The following is a 23,319-nucleotide window of genomic DNA, read 5'->3' on the forward strand; positions in this document are numbered from 1 at the left end:
TTTTCAACCTTTTATGCTCCCCGTGCTCGATTTGATGCGCAGATCGCGTCGCATTGTGAAATGTCTCACCCCCAGATTGCCCCACCAATGAAAACAATGTATGATTACATGCATGAAAGTTTTTTACCCATTGTTTTACCGAAACTGACGGCGTGTTTTTAATTTCGTAATGGTGGAATGTTTTCCTTCAAGTTTATATCTCCCCACTATATTTGCACTACAGAAAGAATTGAAAAATCTAGGAGAACGTACTTTTGAACAATAAAATATATTCAGAAACTAGAAACTATAACTTAATATTACATTATGAATTTCATAGATGAATTTCAAGTTTCTTGTTCTATTGCTTCTTGTTGCTTTGTTAGCAATTCAACATGGTGATTCCTGGGGTCGGAGAAAGAAACGTGGAGGAAGGAAACGAAGAGGATGGCGTAAAGCTGTGTAAATTTTATATTAATTGAATCCATTTATATAATGTAACAATATTGACAATTTATTAAAAAGTGCAATAGTTAAATTCAGTGACATTATTAGTTTACACTGAAATGTTATTTTTATGGGCTTGGTTTCTCTCGACGCATTTACACTGTTTCTAATCGGACTAAAAAATTATGATTATTTTGGAACAAGTTTCATTATAATTATTTCACTTCCTTAGCAACATGCACCATGTACGTCTGCCCTACAAATATGCTGTTAAATAGCTGAATAGCTTTTTTTCCGAAAGTTGCCTGATTGGCAATAGAAGACCAGAATTCCGTTAGTTAAACTGGAAAGCTAGAGCGTACCCATATTGGTATCACTGCTTCAGAATTAACAAGAAACAAGATAATTATCTCTGAAAAATTGTATAATTTTGACTTATAACAAAACAAAATGGTTTTATTCAGAAAAGTCGGTCTTCGATTACTTCGATGGGATCGTGATTCTTTGGAGAAACTGGCCTATCTGAAAAGCGAGGTTATCTATTTTCAAACTTATTTCTCTTTAATTATTTCTTTTATCATTTTGTTTGTCTTCTTACTGGTATTTATTCATTTATAGGACAACGACTCGTTTCAAGAATTTTTGGATGAATTCAAAGACGAATTGTCTGATGGAGACATGAACAAATTGGCTTCTGCATTAAATGCAGTCTCTGGATCGAATCTGGGTAAAATGCTTTCTATTAACAAGAAAAGGATGCTTTAAAACATCTCGTAGTTTAAACTAGCATTTGTTTAATTTAAATTATTCCATTGATCATTTAATTTCCCATTTCTGTTTTTATTGCTAAATTTAAAAACGCTCATCATTGAACGCCATTGACACTTTTTTGTGCTATCATCAAACCAATTTCGATATCATATGACTAATTTCCTAAAATATTACTTTCTATTTTACAAAGTTTCAATCAATCCTATATGTGATTATTCGTATTGACTTTTCATGAAGAACGATTTCGTATTGAAAGGAACCCCTTGTCCATATACTTAGTTCGGTGCAATGAACATTCATTACTCCTTGTCTTTTAACAGACGAAAGTGAAGAATATGCTCAGAATAGGAAAAGCAACGATGTAGAAGTTGACAAAAGCCCGAAGGAAGCTACTGATCAACTCCGTGAGAAGTTACTCCTGAGAACCGCAATGATGCGATAAGTTCCGAATGCCGCTCTACTAATTCATATGACAAGATAAAAAGCTCTCATTCAAAATACGTCATGAATATCTACAACCGCAAAAAACAGCGAGGCGACAATTCTACATATGTGTGTGCCATGTTACTTGGATCAATAATTTGGCCATATTGTTTCTGAAATCTAGCAAAAGTTATGATTATAGTATTTTTTATCGAGTTATTCAGATTAGTTGGAGCGTACTGCATTGCGGATTGATTCCGACAAGAAATAAAATAACTGAGCGGAATTTGTTATTATTTTATTATTTAAAGGGCGTGGCATAAAAGACATGCTTGCATGCGCTCTGCCTACGTTTGCCACTTTGCTGGAGATACATAGTCGAACCTTTATCGGGAGGGTTCAAGGTAGTTTATATTTACGGTGCAAGCAGTATGCGTACTTGCCTGCGCCCCCAAGGTTTCAACTCACTCGCGTGTTTCCATTTGAAACCTCCGGAAGCTGACTGACTGAATCATTCTTATGGATCATATTGATCAATACATATTTATTCACACATTATCTCTTTATTAAATATTGATCATTTCAATCAAATGTTCAATAGACAATGAAAAATATTGACAATTTTCAACTGTAATAGTAACGCCTATTCCATGGGTATTTGTACTCCTGTAGCACAGTAGACTCCATAGTCCATATCCCCAACATCTTCACCAGTGTCTATCTCAGACAGCACACATACCTAAAACGCAAAATTACCTATTACATGCATCACTGCTCTTCTCGATGAAAAGCATAATTTAGTTTCACTTTATTTCTAACAAGCGTGATATAAAAATTGAGAAGCTTATTAGTCAATTGATATTTTCAATAGGTCATCCGCGAAAAGGTTTTGAATAAGCGTGTATTATGACTTCTGCCTGAAACATTAGAGCCAACTATTCATATGGCATATGATAACTTATCATGTAGAATTGCAAGTATGTGGTCTCTCTCTGGCATACAAGTGGGAAAATACCTGCAATTACTAAATTTAATACGAACCATTGGGGCGGGACGGCTGCTGCCAGACTTCGCTTTTCCTGTAATTTGAGCATTTGTTTTGTTGAGTGCCAATGTTGCACCGGGAGTGTACTGGATCAGGTATGCCGTAATATCTTCTTCGCAAGTTTTAGGCCGCGAGCCGAGGCCATTTATCTTTCAGTTTCGTAGCGCACATAAGGTAACTACCTGAAAATGATTTTAAAATGTTCCTTAGAAATTTAGTAACAAATATTGCCTTGTTCCCACTTCCAAAAGTTGCACGTTTTACAGAAAAGACGCTTTTACCACAATAAATATGTGTTACCATCTGTCCTATTTCCTCTGCTTTCCCGGTATTATGGGCCATTGAACGCAGACTTCTGCATGACGTAACAATTAAATTAGTCAGCTGTAGGTGCATCCCCAGTGGTCGGATGAATATCAGATGTACTACTACTGCTCGCTTTTGCGTTGAGTAGCCTTTCCATAGTTTTTTCAGTTATTATTAGTTCAGTTATTCTAAGGAGGTGTTGAAAAGTATAAGTAAGGTATTAAACACTTGTATATCCTTACCATAAATAGCAATTTTAGTTGAGCACTAGCTTTTAAAAGACGTTGTTAAATAGGTACGGTGCGGTAACTCCAAGGAAAGCTAGACCTAGAATAATATGTCACAAACAACGATATTTTCTGGCTTGCATGAAATGTTTATGATTAATTTAATGACTCTTCTTGACTATTCAGCAGACTTATACTACTATATAGGCCACAGCATATTTGGAAATAGAAATTAATGGCTGTTTCTGTATGCACGGTTGTGTGAAAGAGAAGAAAATAATCAATTTTGCTAATGTCGGTTGGTCTAAATCTAAATTCATAGAGGCGACAAGAACATGGGAAGCAATGATAAGTTATGCCGGAGTGGAAAGAAAGTAGCATTGGAAACGATTGAGAGGTGAGAAATAAAGTTGTAGACAGACAGTTGATGTTTTAAAATATAGTCTAGGGCTCTAGGCCTATAGTCCATACTCATACTGTCATAGGGCATTTCAGACTGTGACATGTCAAAATTTAGTGTAGATATAGTCTAGTAATGGTATGCAAACACTGCTGGACTGTAGTACATTCAATGAGCATATATACGCTCATTGAGCAGGCTACATCATATAAAATGCATTATGTATTCAAGGTATTAGTTAGTATTTAGTGGTATTTTTACACTCGTACTGTTCCAAAAATGATTTTCTTCCTCATTTTAGATACTGTACTACAAAAGAAAACGGCAATGTTCAACCAATCCGACCTAACGCAGGCTCTAATCCCTGCTGCTATCAGTGCTATAAAATGGATTAAACAAGAAGTCTTGAAGCGTAAAGGTATATGAGAATCATAATAGTTGCAAATTGCAAAATATTCAATGCAGCAACCAGTTTGTTCATGTCGTCATCCGACAATTCGTCTTTGAATTCATCCTTCGCATTCTCCAAAAATGCTTGAAACGAATCGATGTCCTATATACGAAATAATAACAGTAAGAAGACAAAATAATGAAAAATGATAGGCTGATGAAAGAAATAACAAAGGAGTTTGGAACAAGATGACCTAGCTTTTCAGTTAGGCCAGTTTTTCAATAGAATCACGATCCCATCCAAGAAGTCGAAGGCCGGCTTTAGCAATGCCGCCAAGTACTTTTCTCTGAATAAAAATCTATTTTCTCCTTTACCAGCTAATATTCTGTTATCATTCAGATATAATTAGCCCGTTGAGGCTACACTAGTGATACCACTAGTTGGTACGCTTTGACTATTCAATTTAACTAAAGGAATACTGGTCTTCTATTGCCAATTGGGCAACTTCCGAATGAAAGCTATTGGGCTATTATACAGCAGATTTGTAGGGAAGGCGTACAGGGTGCGTGCTGTCAAGGAAGTGAAATAAATATGCTAAAACTTCTTCTTGTAAATAATCATGAATCTTTAGTCTGATTAGAAAGGTGCGAATGTGTCGAATGAAATCTTTTGCTTTGAAATTGACAGTGGTTAAAGATTTTTTTGCTAGGAGGCTATTACTTTTATTTATTTCGAAAATTTCTGTGGGCTCCATGGAATTTTATTTTGTTTGCGCAGCTTGTGGCGGTTCCGCGTTCATGTTGGTTGCCATCTTGTGATGGGCCGGCGAAATCCAAATAACTGGGGTACTGCTGGTCTACTGTGACAAATTGCATACCCGTACTACCTCGTTTTGGCTTTCATGCCCATATATTTAAACAATGCTCTCTTTTTTAACAACATGGAAATAGAAGCATTTTATCATATGTATAAATGAAATAGTATACCTCATATCAGAAATAAATGTCTGATATTTTTTTTTCATTCGCGTGATCAACTAGATCTGTTTTTTGAGTTTTACAAGGAACAAGTGCTATTGAAAAGTTGTCTTGCGTTTATTCAAGGTTACGCACTGTGCTAAACTTTAAGCTAACACATGACATTGGTTGCGATGTAATCAACCATTAACTTCTTCATATTGTGACATTAGAGGTTTAAAGCAGGTTAGAAATTTCCTGGTTTCTTGAATTTCAAGCTGTTCCTTTTCCTTCCATTCATGACCAAACATCATTTCATACATCCTATAAAGATAGCGACGAGGCTTATAAAAGTGCACATTTCCATTATACTAAAAAAAACGTGGTAATATACATGGTATTTAGCAAAAATATGAGGCAAAATATTACGAAATATTTTTGTTGAACGAAAATAAATCGAACATGCTTTGAATAGTTTCCAGAGTAAATTTAAGTTTTGAGGTACATGAGCGGAACTTTGTTCTTGAGCATTTTTAACAAGTAGACGAAAATTCCTGCAATACAATTTCTGTAATTGTTTATATATGTAGATATATATAGAGAGAGAAATGTTTGTTTGTAAGTTTTAAATCAGACGTTCGTCGAATTTTAGCAGGTTCAAGGTTACACTTGAATTGGCTCCTTATAGAATATACGTGCCATCTTATATAGATGCGGACTCGCTGTCAGTTTTGATCAAAATCACGTCAATCACGAGATCCAGTTGGCTGCTTTGTTGCTAATAAAAATATTTGGCTGATGACAGCCAAAAAAATATAATTCAGCATTAATCAGGATTCGATAGTTTGGTAGATTTTTTTTGAAAACTGAACCGAGCGCATTTAAATGCGCTTTAAAAAAAGGACAAACAACAACATTACGAATGGGATTCACGACACATTTCCATCCAGGCGAGAAGCTGCTGAAAATAGTAAACGAATTACATTCAAACCGTATGTTAGCCTACAAGCCCAATATTGTTGTGCATTCAACTTCCAATCATTGGAATTTCCATGAAATTCGCTACTAAAGTTATTTTTGAGTTCACGAGCATATGGTTTTATATATTTAAATTAGCAAATATTTTTTAAACTGTAAAGCATATGTCGACGGGGAATAAATAATTTGCTGTTTATAGATGCCTAGAAAATCGTGTTGCAGTAGAAGCGTGCTGCTGAGGAAACGCCCGTTAGAAAAAAGTGTATAAACTCGAAGAATTTGTTGAGAATCATATTGAAGCGAATCTACACTCAGAAGACGTTTAGGGTAATGGGGGGAAATGAGTACTTATTTGTCTATCATTTAAACGATTCATCTAGTACAGTGTTTCCCAAACTTTTTTCTGACAGCGCCCCCTTAGACGACTTTTTAAGTAGCAAACGCCCCCCTGACAAAAAAGTCGAAGCAACTTTATTCTCCATTTATCATTAGTATATTGTGAAAGTTGAGCCTGGTGAAATACCACCAGCTTGATAATATCTGGCTTCATTTGAGTTAAAAACAGTCTTGAGTTTCGTCTGACACTGTCAAGGGAATCGCTCTTGACATGTAAAAGCGCGGTCACTGCACTAAATACACGCTCCACCATGAATGAGCTGGCAAGAGCAATTGAAAAACTTTTGACGGGTCTCACACGTGGGGATATTTCAATTTGATTCTGTTGCAAAAAAAAAGGAACACTGAAAGACTTGAACATGGGTTTGAATTATAAACCCAGTAACCCAGTATAAACCCATAAACTTCTGTTTGCGTATGATTATACTTGGAAGTTTTGCAAAATTTTCAACCACTCACTTAGTTTTTTGCCGAAGCGCACCTTCTGCTGTTGGGACATGAAAATTAAAGAATTCAAACGGTGAATACAGAACATTACGTGGTTGTGCCAAGAAAAATCTGGACATGATTTGAGGGATTGATAGAGATGACCAGCAGTAGTTCCAGCATGACCCCTCATATATCAAATCAGACGCTTGCTTTCTTGGAAGAAAAGTCAGCAATGGCATCCCGTGGGCACCTCAATTATCGGAATGAAACCTCTCAGATTCTGATATGTAAGATGTTCGAAGGACAATCCTTAAACGATTGGTAAACACAAGGCTGCAATTGCAGAAATAAAATAGAGAAAAACCCAAAGAAGAGTGATTGACAATGTTCCAAGAAGAATGCAATTTTTTTTAATGTCGAGAAGAGCATTTGGAACATCAACATAATTTTTGTGCAAAACGTCCTAGATTCTCCGACAATTTTTGGGTACAAACATACGCACACAGAAGTTCAAGTGTAGACAAAATGAAACAATTCACTCCATTTCGTAGAAGTAATCGAGAAATTGATGGTTCCGTTTTTTGGGATCACGCTGTATAATACTGTTTTTAATATAAATCAGTTAAAAATGCTGCTTAAGCGAGAAGTTTCCAACACCGAAATCACAAGCAAACTTGTTTGAACCAAAACATAGGAGTAAATGACATAAATTATCACACTTCTTGCGAGCTCCCGTATTGATGTCAGCGCCCCCCAATCGCCCAGTTTGACAGAAAGCGCCCCCCAATTGCTCAAATCGCCATCAACGCCCCCTAAGTTATCATAAACGCCCACAAGGGGGCGTTTTCGCCCACTTTGGGAACCGCTGGTCTAGTAGATAATAAAAATTTGGCTTTTGGTTTTCAATTTTTTTCAGCTTTTATGCTCCCCGTGTTCGATTTGATGCGCATATCGCGACACATTGAGAAATGTCTCACCCACGATTGTTCAACCACTTGTCTGATTACATACATGAAAGTTTGATATTCTCTGTTTTACTAAAAACGGACGCCATGTGTTTGATTTTGTAGCGGTGGAATGTTGTCCTTCAAGTTGATACCTGCGCACTATATTTGCACTACAGAAAGAATTGAAAAACGTAGAAGAATACGATCGAAAAATAAGGTATATTCAGAAACTAGAAACTATAACTTGATATTACATTATATATTTCATAGATGAATTTCAAGTTTCTCGTTCTATTGCTCCTTGTTGCTTTGTTAGCAATTCAACACGGTGATTCCTGGGGTCGGAGACGACGCCGGGGAAAGAAACGTAGAGGATGGCATACAGCAGGGTAAATATCATAACAATTGAATCCAAAGTTTATATAATACAGTGGTTCCAACCTTTTATTATATCGCGGCACGCTATTGAGCACTTTAAATAATCGCGGCACTCCTATCTCAAAACATGAACTTTTCTACTCTTAAAGCCAGTTTGCTATAAAATAAAAATAAACAAAGAAGATCAGACAAAGGGTATTTTATTCATGTGAGTACAAAATACCCTGTATTTAGTAACAGGTATAGAGAGACATATATCTAACTCTCTGAGAGAAACACACTTTTAACGCAGGCGAGGGGACTCCAATAATTTCGTCTATATTTAAACACATCTTGTTTCCGCTTTACAAAATAAACATTACTGAAAAATACGATAGTCGAGCGCGAATGGTTAATAGTTTCCGATACTATAACTATTTTCTTACAATAATGTACACGAGAGCGCCTTCGGAGCACCTCACATTATTGTATAAGATAAGCGGCCTCGCGGGTAATATGTGGTCTTCAAACGCACCGTCAATCACGCGCTTCGGTTTTGCTGGCCCTACCCCGCTCCACGTTACGCCCTTAATATTATCAGGTATTCTTACTTTTACACAATCTTTGCACAATTCTTTTTGTTGCAATCTGATATATTTCTCCCATTGACAAAATCATTCAAGTCAATTCAATCAATTCAAATTATAGTCAGCACTTGCGAGAGAAATGAAATGCCCGAGCATATATCGATGGTAATGATATGTCGAAACGCCTATTCGACTTTTTAGAACGCAAAAACTATTCGAAAAACGTAACACAGTACGCAGTACAGTCTTTGCACAGTAATTTGTTTCCTTGTTTGACATTTTTAATTTTACGAAACGGTGTTGGCGCTCTTTATGCTAAACTAAGAATTGAAAAATACCCAAATTCGACTCCTCAAATATGTCGTTTCTGTTTGTTAGGAAGAGCCGTGGGGTAATTCTCGCGGAATTCAAGAGATTGGAGATCAAAAATGAAATCTCTTCGCGGCACACCAATGTGGCACGGTGGTTGGGAACCACTGATGCAATGTATATAACAATATTGCCAATTAAAATGCCGGGATGACACTTATTTGTAGTATAAATATGGCTCTAATTTGATTGGTCAGTAGGAGTTAACATTCTTTATGTATACGTCTTATTGAGGACGTAACTCAAAACAAAAGAAATAAAACATTTTTGCGTCGTTTTCAAGCTTGATATATGCTTGTCCGAGTGTTTGTGACCCCCCCGTTGCGCGTCCAATACCACCCCGTTGCGCGTCACTTTTTTTTCGCATATTTTCAATTCTGCGAGTTTTATATCTGTAAGTATTTGAAAACAAAGAAATATACAGAGGAATATGTTATTACTTGAAAGAAACTAATTTGAGCGAGCGAGCAATCGTTCTCGGCGCGTAAACAAGGTAGTAATCATTACCCGCACAATAATAAACAAACAAGGATCGCGTTCGCTCGAAACTGTTGGCGAAAACATGCTCTCTTTGTATCTTGAATATTTTGCGTTGCGTTTCGCTCCAGAATGCCACTCTTATCTCGTTTGAAAGACGACGATCTTCTCCATTTTTGGGATATTAGATGTCGAGTCCATCTGGCTTGTATTTATCACTCCGATTTGAAATACAGAACTTTTTTCAAATTTTTTTTTCACATCTCTCGTTTCAACGCAACGGGGTTGAGACAAACGTGCTCGTGTCTCGAGAAACATTTTGTATGAAGCGACGTAGATACTCTTTCAAAAGAAATCGCAGTGAGGTCTCTCGCACGTAAAGTAGTGACATTTTGTAGAAGGGGGATTTTTTTTCAAAGAAGAGTTGGTTTTAGAGGAAAATATTGACAATTTATTAAAGTGTGCACTAGTTAAATTCGATCACATAATTAGTTTACACCTATTTGTTATATTTTTGATCATAGGTTTTCGAAAAAAGTTTTTCTCAACACATTTGCAACATTTCCAATCAGACTAAATAATTATGATTATTTACAAGAACAAGTTTTAGCATATTTATTTCTTGACAGCATAGGCCATATATTTCTGTCCCAGAAATCTGTTGGTTACTAACCCAATGGCATTCTTTCGAAAGGAAATACAAGACCAGAATTCCGTTGGTAAAACTGGAAAGATAGAGCGTACCCATATTAGTATCACTGCTTTAGAATTAACAAGATAATTATCTCTGAATGATGGTGAAATATTAGCTTATATTGAAACAACAAAATGATTCTTATTTAGAAAAGTAGTTGGCGGCATTGCTAAAGTCGGTCTCAAATTTATTCCATGGGATCGTGATTCTTTGGAGAAACTGGCCTACCTAAAAAGCGAGGTTATCTTTTTTACACTTATTTATTTTTTATTATTTCCTTTATCATCTTATCATTTCGTCGTAATATTGTTATTTATCTGTATATAGGACAGCGACTCGTTTCAAGAATTTTTGAAGAATGCGAAGGATGAATTCGAAGACGAATTGTCGGATGACGACATGAACAAGTTGGTTTCTACATTAAATGCAGTCTCTGGAATGAATCTGGGTAAAATGTTTTATTAACAACAGAAAAATGTAGTTGAAACCAGCACTTGTTTATTTTCAATGTTTCGCTATTCTTATCGATTTCACTATTCTTATAACACGAATTAAAAAAATTATATCGATATCGATGCAATTGGTGCATTTTCCATAATAATTGCCGTCACGAGACAGATTTCCAATATCATATTACTTACATATATTACCTCGTATTAAACAATGCTCCAACCACTCGTAAATGGGTTTATTCGCGCTGATTGATTTATTTCTTCTTGTCGTTTAACAGACGAAATTGAAGAGTATGCTCAGAATATGAGAAGCAACGATGTAGAAGTTAATGAAAGCTTAAAGCAAGCTACTGACCAACTCCGTGAGGAATTACTCCTGAAAACCGCAATGATGCGATAAATGAGTTCCGATGCAAAAGATTTGGCCATATTGTTTCTGAAATCTAGCGAAAGTTATACTATAGTATTTTTCTTTATCTAGTTATTTGAATTAGTTGAAGCGTCTTACATTGCGGATTGATTCCGACAATAAATAAATAACTAAGCGGAATTTGTCTGATATTATTTCATTTATTTGAAGGGTGTGGCATAAAAGACTTGCCTGCATTCGGCTTGCTTATGTTTGCTGGATATACATCGTCGAACCTTTATCAGGAGAGTTCTGTAAGCAGTCTGCTCGCATGTCCCAAGGTTTCGACTCACTCGCGTGTTTTTCTTTGAAAACTCTAGAATCTGACTGACTGAATCATTCTCATGGATAATATTGATCAATACATATTTATTCACACATTACCTATTTTTCAAATATTGATCATTTCAATCGAATGTTCAATAGACAATGAAAAATGATGACAATTTTCTACGTTAATAGTAACTCATATTTCATGGGTATTTGTACTCCTGCAGTACGCTAGATTCCATATCACCAGCATCTTCATCAGTGTCTATCTAAAACAGCACACGCACCTAAAACATGAAATTACCTATTACATGCAGCACCATCTGGCAGCAATGCTCTTCTCGCCAAAAAGATAAATTAGTTTTACTTTATTTTTAACAAAGCGTGATATAAAAATTGAGAAGCTTCATAGTCCATTGATATTTTAAATAAGTTATTATCGACAATGCCTTGAATAAGCGTTGATATCACGACTTCCGTATCGAACGTTAGAGACATTATTTCTCAGACAGGCATGTAGAAACCTAAGATGTAGAATTGCAAGTAAGAAGTCTCTCGGCATACACGTGGAAAAATAACGGCAAGGGTTGTAAATAGTCAATGAAACCACAAGCCACATTTTGTGTTTGTGATACTATGTGCTAAAGATGACACCTGTGCTCAAATTATTGCCCTGATATATAAATTTACTATCCACCTTGTTTTCAACGCCAATTTCGGTCTTTAAAGCTGTGTCTACACTATATATTTTACTTCTCGCTGGTCAAAATTTTTTTTTATATGTTTTAGCGGAATTATTCGTGCTTTATTTTCATTCTATATTTTATCGTCGAAAGCTTATCTCCAGCAAAACAGAAATGTGTTAGAAATATTTGAACCATAATTTCAAATGATCACCTAAATCAAGCCATATTCAACGTATAATATAGACGTACATTGTGAAAGATACAAAAGAAGTGAAAACGTATGGATTTCTGGTCCCTGTCACAGCAATTGGGTGTTATTTATTTTTCCGCTAAAGCTCAGAATTTTCTAAATAAAAATTTTTTGAATAAGCATTCCACTGAATAAGCATTATTTTGTAATGACCCACAATTTGTCAGGCCAACAAGTTGACGAAATTCTCTTAAAGCTTTGCGCATTTCTTTGCGTCTTATGAATAATATTTCAGCGGATGTTTTTTTTTTTTTTGAATCTCAGTTCATTATTGATAAAGCCGATTGATTAGTCAGTCATAACTTCATGCTAGCAGGTTTGTATTTTTCACAAAATATTTATGCTTTCATCATGTTATTTCAGATATATCATATGGATATTCCAGCTAGGAACGAGTGAAATATCATCATGTCTAGCCATCATCAATATTAAAAGTTGGTATTAATAATTCTACACGTGCAGTCGATTGAAGCACAAGTTAGGTATTTGGTCAAATCCTAGTTATTTAGGCTTTTCTTCATTACGTAGGGACACCATTACTTTGCACTAGTGCTAGGAAATGTAATGACAGCGGTTGGCTATCTAATTAAACTAATTGTTACTGGCTTACTGCCATCTAATATCTTTGAATTGTAGAAACTTCTAATCACTGCCAAAACAAATGGAACGATGCAAAAAATTATCTACATTCATGTTAATTCAATCATATATTTCACAGTAATTCAATAAATAGTCTTGCTGCACACTAACACAAATATATTTCTGTAACGTTTCGTCTGACCACGGTCAAACTTCCTCAGACATACATATTTCAACCCAATCGATAGCATATATTTCACAACTTGAAACAAAATACATTTGTCACGTTCTGTCTTCAGTAAACTCTCATTTTTGAGTGTTCCAATGTCACGATATCAAGCTTTTTAGAATCGAAACTGAAACACAAAACAACAACGTTACGAATGTGATTCACAACAGTTTTTATCCAGACGAGAAGCTGATTAAAATAGTAAACGAACTACATTTAAAACGTATGTTAGCCTACAAGCCCAATATTGTTGTGCATTCGACTTTCAATTATGAGATTTTCATAAAATTCGCCACTAAAGTTATTTTTAAGTTAACAAGCATATGGTTTCATATATTTATATTAGAAAATATTTCTTAAACTGTAAAGCATATGTCGACGGGGAATGAATAATTTGCTGTTTATAGATGCCTAAAAAATTTTTTTGTTATAAAACTATTCAAAATCGTGTTGCAGTAGTCAAGCTGTTGGGGAAAACGCCCATTAGAAAACGTATATAAACGCGAAGAATTTGTTGAGAATCACATTGAGCCGTATCTACACTCAGAAGACGTTAAAGGTAAGGGGTAAATCTGAGTATTTATTTGTCTATCATTTCTTAAACGGTTCGTCTTGATGATGAAAATTGGCTTTTTGTTTTCAGTTTTTTTTTTCAGCATTTCAGCTCCCCGTGCTCGACTTGATGCGTAGATCTTGGCGCATTGAGAAATGTTTAACCCCAGATTGCCCCATCAATGAAAACATTATCTGATTACATACATGAAAGTTTATTGCTCTTTATTTTACCAAAACTGACGCCGTGTTTATTATTTTTAACCGTGGAATGTTTTCCTTCAATTTGATATCTCCGCACTATATTTGCACTACAGAAAGAATTGAAGAACCTAGAAAATTACGTTATAAAAATAAAGTATATTCAGAAACTAGAAACTTTAACTTAATATTACATTATGAATTTTATAGATGAATTTCAAGTTTCTCGTTCTATTGCTCCTTGTTGCTTTGTTGGCAATTCAACATGGTGATTCCTGGGGTCGGAGACGACGCCGGGGAAAGAAACGTAGAGGATGGCATACAGCAGGGTAAATTTTTTTTTAATTGAATCCCTCGTTGACAGTCTATGAATTGTGCACTAATATTATCTGGTAATAAAACAAAATGACTTTATTCAGAAAAGTACTTGGCCACGTTGCTAAAGTTGGCCTTCGACTTCTTCGGTGGGATCGTGATTCTTTGGAGAAACTGGCCTACCTGAAAAGCGAGGTTATCTTTTTTTGAACTCGTTTATCTTTTATTATTTCTTTTATCGTTCTATCTTTTTTTATCATTTTGTCATATAACTGTTATTTATTTGTATATAGGACAGCGCCTCTTTTCAAGAATTTTTGGAGAATGCGATGGATGAATTCAAAGACGAATTGTCGGATGACGACATGAACAAATTGGTTTCTGCATTAAATTCAGTCTCTGAAATGAATCTAGGTAAAATGTGATATAAACAAGAAGAAAATGCCTTATTACATCCTGTAGTTGAAACTAGCACTTGTTTATTTTCAATGTTTCGTTAATTTTATTGCTTTCATTATTCCTTTAGCAACAATTTAAAAAATCATATCGATATCTACAAATGCAATTGGTGCATTTCCCATACTAATTGCCATCCCGACACAGATTTCCAATATCATATGACCTATTACTTAGATATATTACTTCGTATCAACAAAGTTCCAACCACTCGAATACAGGTTTATTCGCGTTAATTTATGTATTTTTCCTTGTCTTTTTAAACAGACGAAATTAAACAATTTGCTCAGAATCTGAAAAGCAACGACGTAGAAGTTAATGAAAGCTTAAAGGAAGCTACTGATCAACTCCGCGAGGAGTTACTCCTGAGAACCGCAATGATGTGATAAGTTCCGAAAGCCGCTCTACTAATTCATATGACAAGATAATAAGTTTGCCAGCTCTCATTCAAAATACGTCATGAATATCTACAACTGGAAAACAGGAAAAATTCGAGACGACAATTCTACATGTGTGTGTGCCATGTTACTTTGATCAAAAATTTGGCCATATTGTTTCTGAAATCTAGCAAAAGTTATGCTATAGTATTTTTCTTTATCGTGGTATTTGAATTAGTTGGAGCGTATAACATTGCGGATTGATTCCGACAAGAAATAAATAACTGTGCGGAATTTGTCTGATATTATTTCATTATTTAAAGGGCGCTGCAAAAAAGACAAGCTTGCATCCCTCTGCTTACGTTTGCTGGAGATCCTCAGTCGAACCTTTATCGGGAGAGTTCTGCAAGCAGCTTGCGTGCTTGTCTGCGCCCCCTAGGTTTTAACTCACTCGCGTGTTTTTATTTGAAAACTCAAGAATCTGACTGACTGAATCATTCTCATGGATACTATTGATCAATACATTTTTATTCTTACATTACCTATTTTTCAAATATTGATCATTTCGAACGAATGTTCAATAGACAATGATGAATAATGACAATTTTCTACGTTAATAGTAACGCTTATTCCATGGGTATTTGTAACACTCCTGCAAGATTCCATATCGCCAGTGTCTATCTCATACATCACACGTACCTTAAACATGACTTTATCCATTACATGCAGCACTATCCGGCAGCAATGCTTTTCATCAATTTAGTTTTCTTTTATTTCTAACTAAGCGTGATATCAAAATTGAGAAGCTTCATAGTCCATTGATATTTTAAATAAGTTATTAGCGACAATGCCTTGAATAAGCGTTGATATCACGACTTCCGTATCGAACGTTAGAGATATTATTTCTCAGACAGGCATGTAGAAACCTAAGATGTAGAATTGCAAGTAAGAAGTCTCTCGGCATACACGTGGAAAAATAACGGCAAGGGTTGTAAATAGTCAATGAAACCATATTTGTGTTTATGATACTATGTGCTAAAGTTGACACCTGTGCAAAAATTATTTCCCTGATATATAAATTTACTATCCACTTTGTTTTCAACGTCAATTTCGGTCTTTAAAGCTGTGTCTACATTATATATTTTACTGCTCGCTGGTCAGAAGAAAGTTTTATATGTTTTGGCGGGGTCATTCGTGCTTTAATTTCATTCTATATTTTATCGTCGAAAGCTTACCTTCAGCAAAACAGAAATGTGGTAGAAATACTTGAACCATAATTTCAAATGATCACCCAAATCAAGGCATAATCAACGTACAATATAGACGTACATTGTGAAAGATACAAATGAAATAAAAACGTATGGATTTCTGGTCCTTGTCACAGCAATTTGGTGTTATTTATTTTTCTGATAAAGCTTCGAATTTTCTAAATAAAAGAATTTGGAATAAGCATTCCACTGAATAAGCATTGTTTTGTAATCGTACCACAGTTTGTTAGGCCAACAAGTCGACGAAATTCTCTTAAAGCTTTGCGCAGTTCTTTGCGTGTTATGAATATTCCAGCGGATTTCGTTTATTTTTTTGGATCTCAGTTCATTGTTGATAGAGCTGATTGATCAGTCAATCATAACTTCACGTTGGCAGGTTTTTATTTTTCACAAAAGATTTATGCTTTTATCATGTTATTTCAAATATTTGATATAGATATTCCAGCTAGGAACGGGTAAAATATCATCATGTCTAGGCATCATCAATATTAAAAGTTGGTATTAATAATTCTACACGTGCAGCCGATTGAAGCCCAGTTAGGTATTAGGTCAAAGCCTTGTTATTTAGGCTTTTCTTCATTACGTAGGGACACTATTACTTTTCACAAGTGCTAGGAAATGTAATGGCATCGGTCGACTAACTAATTGAACGAATTGTTACTGCCATTTACGATATTCAAATTGTAGAACAAAAGCAACGGTGTGAAACTTTATCTACCCTTATGGTAAATCTATTATGTATTTCACAACTTAAAACCAAATACATTTGTCACGCTCTGTCCTCGGTAAACTCTCATTTTTGAGTCTTCCAATGTCACGATATTAACTGTATAGTCAATATATAAAGTTTTCCAATGTCACGATATCAAGCTTTTTGAAATCGAAACTGAAAGACAAAACAACAACATTACGAATGTGATTCACAACACATCTCCATCCATGCGAGAAGCTGATTAAAATAGTAAACGAAGCCGTTTGGCGGTTGGACGAGCAACTATTTATACGATTATTCACATCATCGTTGAGTAATTTCACCGCTTGTGCGATGTAAAATTACACATACTATTGCATATTCCAATGTCACGATATCAAGCTTTTTGAAATCGAGACTGAAAGACAAAACAACAACATTACGAATGTAATTCACAATAGATTTTATCCAGACGAGAAGCTGAGTGAACTCCACTCAAAACGCATGTTAGCCCAATATTGTTGTGCATTCGACTTTCAATTATGGGAATTTCCATAAAATTTGCCACTGAACGTTTTTTTGAGTTCACAAGCATATGGTTGTATATATTTTAATTAGCAAGGTTTAAAGCATTTTATGTCGACGTGGAATGAGTTCACAAGCATATGGTTGTATATATTTTAATTAGCAAAGTTTTCTTAAACTGCAAAGCATATGTCGACGTGGAATGAATAATTTGCTGTTTATTGATGTCTAAAATTTTTTTTTCACGAAAATATTCAAAATCGGGTTGCAGTAGTCAAGCGTACCGTTGGGAAAAACGACCGTTAGGAAAAAATATATAAACGCGAAGAATTTGTTGCTAATCATATTGAGGCGAATCTACACTCAGAAAACGTTAAAATTAAGGAGTGTATCTGAGTATTTATTTGTCTATCATTCGTTAAATGATTCGTTTTGATAACGAAAAATTGGCTTTTGGTTTTCAAATTTTTTCATCATTTATGCTCCCCGCGTTTGATTTGATGCGCAGATCGCGACGCATTGAGAAATGTTTAACCCCAGATTGCCCCACCAATGAAAACATTGTCTGATTACATACATGAAAGTTTTTTCTCATTGTTTTACCAAAACTGACGCCGTGTTTTTGATTTTGTAACGATGAAATGTAGGAGAACTTTTTTGAAAAATAAAGTATATTCAGAAACTAGAAACTATAACTTAATATTACATTATGAATTTTATAGATGAATTTCAAGTTTCTCGTTCTATTTCTCCTTGTTGCCTTTTTAGCAATTCAACATGGTGATTCCTGGGGTCGGAGAAGACGCCGGGGAAAGAGACGTAGAGGATGGCATACAGCAGGGTTAATTTTATAATAATTGAATCCTTTGTTGACAGTCTATGAATTGTGCACTAATATTATCTGGTAATAAAACAAATGACTTTTATTCAGAAAAGTACTTGGCCACGTTGCTAAAGTTGGCCTTCGACTTCTTCGTTGGGATCGTGATTCTTTGGAGAAACTGGCCTACCTAAAAAGCGAGGTCATCTTTTTTTGAACCCGTTTATCTTTTATTATTTCTTTTATCGTTCTATCTTTTTTATCATTTTGTCATATAACTGTTATTTATTTGTATATAGGACAGCGACTCTTTTCAAGAATTTTTGGAGAATGCGAAGGATGAATTCAACGACGAATTGTCGGATGACGACATGAACAAGTTGGTTTCTGCATTAAATTCAGTCTCTGGAATGAATCTAGGTAAAATGTTTTTTTAACAGACAGAAGATGATCTGATACATCCTGTAGTTGAAAGCATTTGTTTATTTTTAATGTTTTGTTGATTTTATCGCTTTCACTATTCCTTTAGCAACAATTTAAAAAATTATATCGATATCTACAAATGCAATTGGTGCATTTCCCATGCTAATTGCCATCACGAGACAGATTTCCGATATCATATGACTAATTACTTACATATATTACTTCGTATCAAACAATGTTCCAACCACTCGTATATAGGTTTATTCGCGTTAATTTATTTATTTTTTCCTTGTCTTTGAACAGACGAAATTGAAGAATTTGCTCAAAATATGAAAAGCAACGATGTAGAATTAATGAAAGCTTAAAGGAAGCTACTGATCAACTCCGTGAAAAGTTACTCCTGAGAACCGCAATGATGCGATAAGTTCCGAATGCCGCTCTACTAATTCATATGACAAGATAATAAATTTTCAAGCTTTTATTCAAAATACGTCATGAATATCTACATCCGCAAAAACAACGAGGCGACAATTCTACATATGTGTGTGCCATGTTACTTGGATCAAAAATTTATCCATATTGTTTCTGAAATCTAGCAAAAGTTATGCTTATAGTATATTTCTTTATCGAGTTATTACTTATCGATTTTAATCGGTAAGTATGTTAATAGGTATTTCTGTTTGTCTGTTATATGCACGCGATATCTCACGGAAGCGAGATTGAATCTGCTCCAGATTTTGCATGTGCATTCATCTTATTCCGGACCAGAAGTCTATTGATTTTGGGCGAATTATGTCGTATAATTAGCGAGTTATTGATTAATTAGTGATGGGACACAAGGAGGAGTAAGGGCGCTGTTTTGGGGGATCCCCTAACTTTTGATCGATAAGTCTTCGGTCTCTGACCGATATTCTCGTTTAAATTAGTTGGAGCGTACTGCATTGCGTATGGATTCCGACAAAAAATAAAATAACTGAGCGGTATTTATCTGATAATATTTTTTTATTTAAAGGGCGTGGCATAAAAGACATGCTTGCTTTCGCTCTGCTCACGTTTGCTGGAGATCGATAGTCGAACATCCGGTGGGTTCAAGCAGTATGCGTGCTTGTCTGCGCCCCCTAGGTTTTAAATCACCCGTGTGTTTTTATTTGAAACTCAAGACGCTGGCTGACTGAATCATTTTTATGGATCATATATTGATCAATACATATTTATTCACACATTACCTATTTTTCAAATATTGATCATTTCAATCGAATGTTCAATAGACAATGATAAATAATGACAATTTTTTACGTTAATAGTAACGCTTATTCCATGGGTATTTGTACTTCTGCAGTACGCTAGACTCCATATATCCCCAGCATCTTCATCAGTGTCTATCTTATACAGCACACGTACCTGAAACATGAAATTACCAATTACATGCAGCACTATCCGACAGCAATGCTCTTCTCGATGAAAAACATAATTTAGTTTTACTTTATGAAAATTGAGAAGCATATTAGTCAATTGATACTTTGAATAGTTCATAGGCAAAAAAATTTTGTGGTCCCTGTTGTTAAATTTCATTTTCAACGTTTTTTTAACTTCATGTCGATACCTGAATTAAAGGCATATTATTTGGGATTAAATTACAGACAAGGATGAACTAAAACTTAACTAAATAACATAATTTGACAGATTGTCAATAAATTGATTGTACAGAGAACTTGATCTCGTATCAAACGCAACCACCTAAAAACTAAAGATTGGTGAACATTTGCGATAAGGCATCTGTTTAGTTAAAACGATTGTACTCGCTACAATCGGGCAGGGAAATCGGACTTTCTTCAATACTTTCCAAAAGTTGTAGAATATCACTAGGCATCCTTTTTTTCTGCTTTGCAATTTTCCATCAATGTGATAAACACATTTTTATTAATGATTAGATCTTATGTAATTGACCAGGAATCTATAAACGAAAGATATAAATGCATACTTAGGTTACTATGTGTGGTAAATCATGTCTACAAAACACGAATTGCTATTGGTGTTTATGTCGATAAAAAGTACAGACATATTGTTCCTTGTTCAGATCTATGATGTCGTCAAACATATGTTGCAGTATTGTCAGTATTATCATACGTCATAGTGAATGGTACGCCGCGAAACTGAATTTTCAATCACCTTTATGCGGGGACAGTTCCAGGTTTTTTGAAGATTAATTTGTCGTTGGATTTTACTCAACTTCGAGAAAACTTTTCCGTAATTCCGAAAGTTGTATATGGTGATTAGGTACAAAACTTGGATCTTTTATACAACGTTTAGTAGTTTTTTTGACAAAAGATTTGCACATTTGCATCGTTTTATTCCGACTTAAGGATCATGATTATTTACAATAACAAGTTTTATCATATTTATTTCACTTTTATGTACGCCATCTCTACATAGATCTGTTGTTAAATAGTCCAATAGCTTCCCAATATCCCAATTGGCAATAAGAGACCAGAATTCCATTAGTCAAAGTGGAAAGATAGAGTTGTTGATTGGAATCATTAGTTCAGATTTAACAGAATAATTATACATGAATGATAATAGAATATTATCTTATAATAAAACTAAATGGTTTCTGAATGTAGTTCTTTTACTATTTTAATCAGCTTCTCGTCTGGATAAGAAAACTGTTGTGAATCACATTCATAACGTTGTTGTTTTGTCTTTCAGTTTCGATTCTAAAAAGCTTGATATCGTGACATTGGAAGACTCAAGAAAGAGAATTTACCGAAGACAAAACGTGACAAATGTATTTTGTTTCAAGTTGTGAAATATATGATTGATTTAACATGAAAGTAAATAATTTTTTACATCTTTCCATTTGTTTCGGCAGTGATGAAAAATTTCTACAATTCAAAGATATTAGATGGCAGTAAGCAGTAACAATTAGTTCAATTAGTTAGCCAACCGCTGCCATTACATTTCCTAGCACTATAGTGAAAAGTAATAGTGTCCCTACGTAATGTAAAAAGGTCTAAATAATGAGGCTTTGACCGAATACCTAACTTGTGCCTCAGTCGGCCGTACCTTTAGCATCACCGGTAACCTCAAAAAACTAGCAATTTTTGAGTAGCAACGAATTGCAGAATCCGCCTTCACGCCGACGTTCGATGGCACGTCATCATGCGTGCGCAGAACGTTCGGTGACGTCATAGAAAACAAAAACAAATCTCACAGAGCTAACAGAAATATTTGAAATAAATAAAATTAATAGTCTTCTGGAGAAAAATTTTATCTGTAACTACTGAAAATTTCATAGCCTGTGGTCCAGTAATCAATAAGAAAAGCGATTCCTTCAAAACGTGTCAATAGACTACAAGAATAAGAACGACATAACAACAAAACGATCGCTATGTCCACTACGTGTCCAATTATGGTTCAAATATTTCTACCACATTTCTGTTTTGCTGAAGGTAAGCTATCGACGATAAAATATAGAATGAAAATAAAGCACAAATAACCCCGCCAAAACATATAAAACTTTCTTCTGGCCAGCGCGCAGTAAAATATACAGTGTAGACAAAGCTTTAAAGACCGAAATTTGACGTTGAAAACAAAGTGGATAGTAAATTTAATAATAATAAATTATTAATATTTAATAAATATCAGGGCAATAATTTTGGCACAGGTGTCAACTTTAGCACCTAGTATCACAAACACAAAATGTGGTTTCATTGACTATTTACAACCCTTGCCGTTATTTTTCCACGTGTATGCCGAGAGACTTCTTACTTGTAATTCTACATCTTAGGTTTCTACATGCCTGCCTGAAGAATAAAGTCTCTAACGTTCTATACGGAAGATATCCACGCTTATTCGAGACATTGTCGCTAATAACTTATTTAAAATATCAATGGACTATAAAGCTTCTCAATTTTGATATCACGCTTTGTTAGAAATAGAGTAAAACTAAGTTATTTTTTCATCGAGAAGAGCATTGCTGCCAGATATTGCTGCATGTAATAGGTAATTTCATGTTTTAGGTGCGTGTGCTGTTTTAGATAGACACTGGTGAAGATGCTGGTGATATGGAATCTAGCGTACTGCAGGAGTACAAAAACCCATGGAATATGCGTTACTATTACCATAGAAAATTGTCATTATTTTTCATTGTCTATTGAACATTCGATTGAAATGATCAATATTTCAAAAATAGGTAATGTGTGAATAATATGTATTGATCAATATGATCCATAAGAATGATTCAGTCAGCCAGCTTCTTGAGTTTTCAAATGAAAACACGCGAGTGAGTTAAAACCTTGGGGGCGCAGACAAGCACGCATGTTGCTTGATAAAGGTTCGACTGTGGATCTCCAGCAAACGTAAGCAGAGCGAATGCAAGCATGACTTTTATGCCACGTCCTTTAAATAATGAAATAATATCAGACCAATTCCGCTCAGATATTTTATTTTTTGTCGGAATCAATCCGCAATGCAGTACGCTCCAACTAATTTAAATAACTCGATAAAGAAAAATACTATATAACTTTTGCTAGATTTTAAAAACAATATGGCTAAATTTTTGATCCAAGTAACATGGCACATACATATGTAAAATTGTCGCCTCGCTGTTTTTGCGGATGTAGATATTCCTGACGTAT

General features: G+C 34.9%; 3 protein-coding genes across 3 annotated transcripts; all 3 read left to right on the plus strand.

Moving 5' to 3' along the window:
* Window positions 1-319: 319 nt before the first annotated feature.
* LOC144420888 (uncharacterized) lies at window positions 320-1,729 on the plus strand. Its single transcript, XM_078110717.1, has 4 exons — window positions 320-441; window positions 891-960; window positions 1,045-1,153; window positions 1,518-1,729. Exons 1-4 carry the CDS (start codon window positions 320-322, stop codon window positions 1,637-1,639), a joined length of 423 nt encoding a protein of 140 aa, XP_077966843.1. The 3' UTR covers window positions 1,640-1,729.
* A 6,211-nt stretch (window positions 1,730-7,940) lies between these two features.
* On the plus strand, window positions 7,941-11,181 carry LOC120343283 (uncharacterized). The gene is made up of 4 exons (XM_078110944.1): window positions 7,941-8,084; window positions 10,329-10,419; window positions 10,507-10,627; window positions 10,910-11,181. The coding sequence occupies exons 1-4, from the start codon at window positions 7,966-7,968 to the stop codon at window positions 11,029-11,031; spliced, it is 453 nt and encodes a 150-aa protein (XP_077967070.1). The 5' UTR covers window positions 7,941-7,965; the 3' UTR covers window positions 11,032-11,181.
* A 2,286-nt stretch (window positions 11,182-13,467) lies between these two features.
* Window positions 13,468-15,249, plus strand: LOC120343454 (uncharacterized). Its single transcript, XM_078111280.1, has 5 exons — window positions 13,468-13,613; window positions 14,018-14,136; window positions 14,227-14,317; window positions 14,416-14,536; window positions 14,846-15,249. The coding sequence occupies exons 2-5, from the start codon at window positions 14,018-14,020 to the stop codon at window positions 14,962-14,964; spliced, it is 450 nt and encodes a 149-aa protein (XP_077967406.1). The 5' UTR covers window positions 13,468-13,613; the 3' UTR covers window positions 14,965-15,249.
* Window positions 15,250-23,319: the final 8,070 nt, after the last annotated feature.

The sequence above is a fragment of the Styela clava genome, chromosome 3 (genome assembly GCF_964204865.1).
Source record: "Styela clava chromosome 3, kaStyClav1.hap1.2, whole genome shotgun sequence".
Classification (NCBI taxonomy): Eukaryota; Metazoa; Chordata; class Ascidiacea; order Stolidobranchia; family Styelidae; genus Styela; species Styela clava.